The sequence below is a fragment of the Aptenodytes forsteri genome, unplaced genomic scaffold (assembly GCF_000699145.1).
Source record: "Aptenodytes forsteri isolate BGI_AS27 unplaced genomic scaffold, ASM69914v1 C13754595, whole genome shotgun sequence".
Lineage (NCBI taxonomy): Eukaryota > Metazoa > Chordata > Aves > Sphenisciformes > Spheniscidae > Aptenodytes > Aptenodytes forsteri.
Window position 1 is genome coordinate 536 of NW_008804347.1, and position 2069 is coordinate 2604.

At 39.7% G+C, this 2069-nt stretch overlaps 1 protein-coding gene across 1 annotated transcript; it reads left to right on the top strand.

Annotated features, from left to right (window-relative positions):
* Positions 1 to 226: 226 nt before the first annotated feature.
* LOC109279783 (E3 ubiquitin-protein ligase Midline-1-like) lies at positions 227 to 2065 on the top strand (the record flags this gene model as incomplete). Its single annotated transcript, XM_019474647.1, is given in 3 exon segments — positions 227 to 288; positions 290 to 386; positions 1706 to 2065. Coding segments are annotated over 3 exon segments (519 nt in total), but the record flags the coding sequence as incomplete, so codon positions are not given.
* Between the last annotated feature and the right edge of the window lie 4 nt (positions 2066 to 2069).

The following is a 2069-nucleotide window of genomic DNA, read 5'->3' on the forward strand; positions in this document are numbered from 1 at the left end:
AAAGGCACGTGGTTTGGCAAAATTCGTATCATGTACTGCAAATGCCAACAGAGCAAACACAGCATAACAGCAATCTTGGTTTGGAAGACAAACACTGCAGCTTCACCAGCAACACTCAGTTTTGGCACTTGTAACAGTACCTAACAACAGACAGACCAACAAATTACTTGGATTATTTTGCTTATACATAGATACTAACTCTCCTTGTGTATTTTTTCTCCCTCAGATGTGCCTGACTGACGATGAGCCAATATGTGCAATCTGTAAACTCTTTGGAAAACACAAGGACCAATGTTGCAAAAGTATCAGAAGCTTACAATGCAAGAAAAAAAGCATTTATAAAAAAATTACACTTAGTTCACAAGAAATCTGAAGAAGCTAGGAAGGTACAAGTGACTCATCTGAGATGATACTAACAAAATCACATGATCCCTGGATGTTTGACAGAAGATTAGAGAGCTGCATTTTGATTCCGACAGTAGGCAGTCAATTTGTAGATTTTCAAGAGAGGCTTAGGATATACAAGATAAAATGGCTTAGCAGGAGGAGAATAAGAACATATTTTAATCCTTACTTAGATTGTATTATAGGCCTGGCCAAACTGGCTCTTTGTCTTTTGTTCACCTAGTTATAACATGAGCTTTGAATACCAAAGCTTTTCTCACATCTTCAAAATTTGTTAATGTTCATTAAGTAGATGAAGAAACATACCAAGACATATTACTGGATGTGGGCTTGCAAATTTTAACTGCTGTTCTCTGCAAAGAACATGCAGTACATGCAATCTGCCATCCCAAATACTTGCAGTAACACATGTACAGAGCACAAATATTCCTGCAGAATACCTTGTGACCAATGCCTTTACTAGATAAGTGGGCTTGCAAGGAGGCACTTAAGAGCTGGTGGAAAAAACTGGCACCTTACTACTCTTATCTTTATCCAAAGGTATCGTGTGTTTGAATAGTTCCTAAGTCTCAAAGTAGATGGCTTATTCTTTGAAAGACATGCAGACATCACCTGGATATGCTCATGTCCTGGTCAGTGCAGTTAACACGCTACTCCGCTCCCACCTTGCTGATCGGCAGGGGATCCCACCTTCCCAGAAGTGCTGCTGTGTCTCATGTGACTTCACTGATGCACTAACCTTGGCAAAGCTGCAGCCCAGCTTTATTCCCAGCTTCCCCTAGTGAAAGGGTTACGGAAATACCAGTAGCCTTTTCATTCTCAGTACATGAAGAGCAAGTAGGCCACATCTCGCCTGAAAAAAACTTGCAAACCCAAACAATTTATACAGTTTCTCTCACTGAACTGACTGCTAGTTCCCTCCTCTGCTCACCTTGGTGCTACCTCCACAACGAAGGCTTGAGCACAGCACACAGTTGCCACAGGTTCCTAAAGAAAACAAATCACATTCCCAAGAAAAGACATTTTAAGAGATCTATTTTGAAAAGCACCCTGCAGTTCAGGTAACTTGCTAACCTAGAGACAAAATAGCAAAACATTTCAAAATGCATTTACAATTATTTATATTTTCATTTGGCTTTGAGCACTAACAGCTGCCAAAATTGTAGAAAGTACACAGCCTATAATGTGTATTGACATAAAATATTTTTTGAAAGTTAAAAGTGCATTTACCTACCCTGAACACTACTTGGAGACACGGTTATGATGCAATACTAACTTTTCATTAATTTATTTCACACAGGAAACTGAAAAGCTGACTAATGAGCTAACAGCTGGTGCTACAGACACCAAGGTAATGATTGACACAGTTGGAATGGGTTTGCTGAAGGGCATATGGTACCGAATGGCTGAACTGCAATCCAAGTTACACCATGACTATTCTACAAAACTGGAGAAACTGCAGGTAATCTCAAACGAGGCCAAAGCTTCTGGACAGCTTTATCAGCAAATGGAAACCCTCCTGGAACAGCACGAAAACTCTGTACAATTTCTACAGGAGGACAAAAAATTCAAGGAAAACATAGAAAAAGTGCTAGAAGGAAAAGGCTCCTATCAGGACCCACCAAAGCATAAAATTTCAATGCAACAGTATTTTGAAGAGCTCA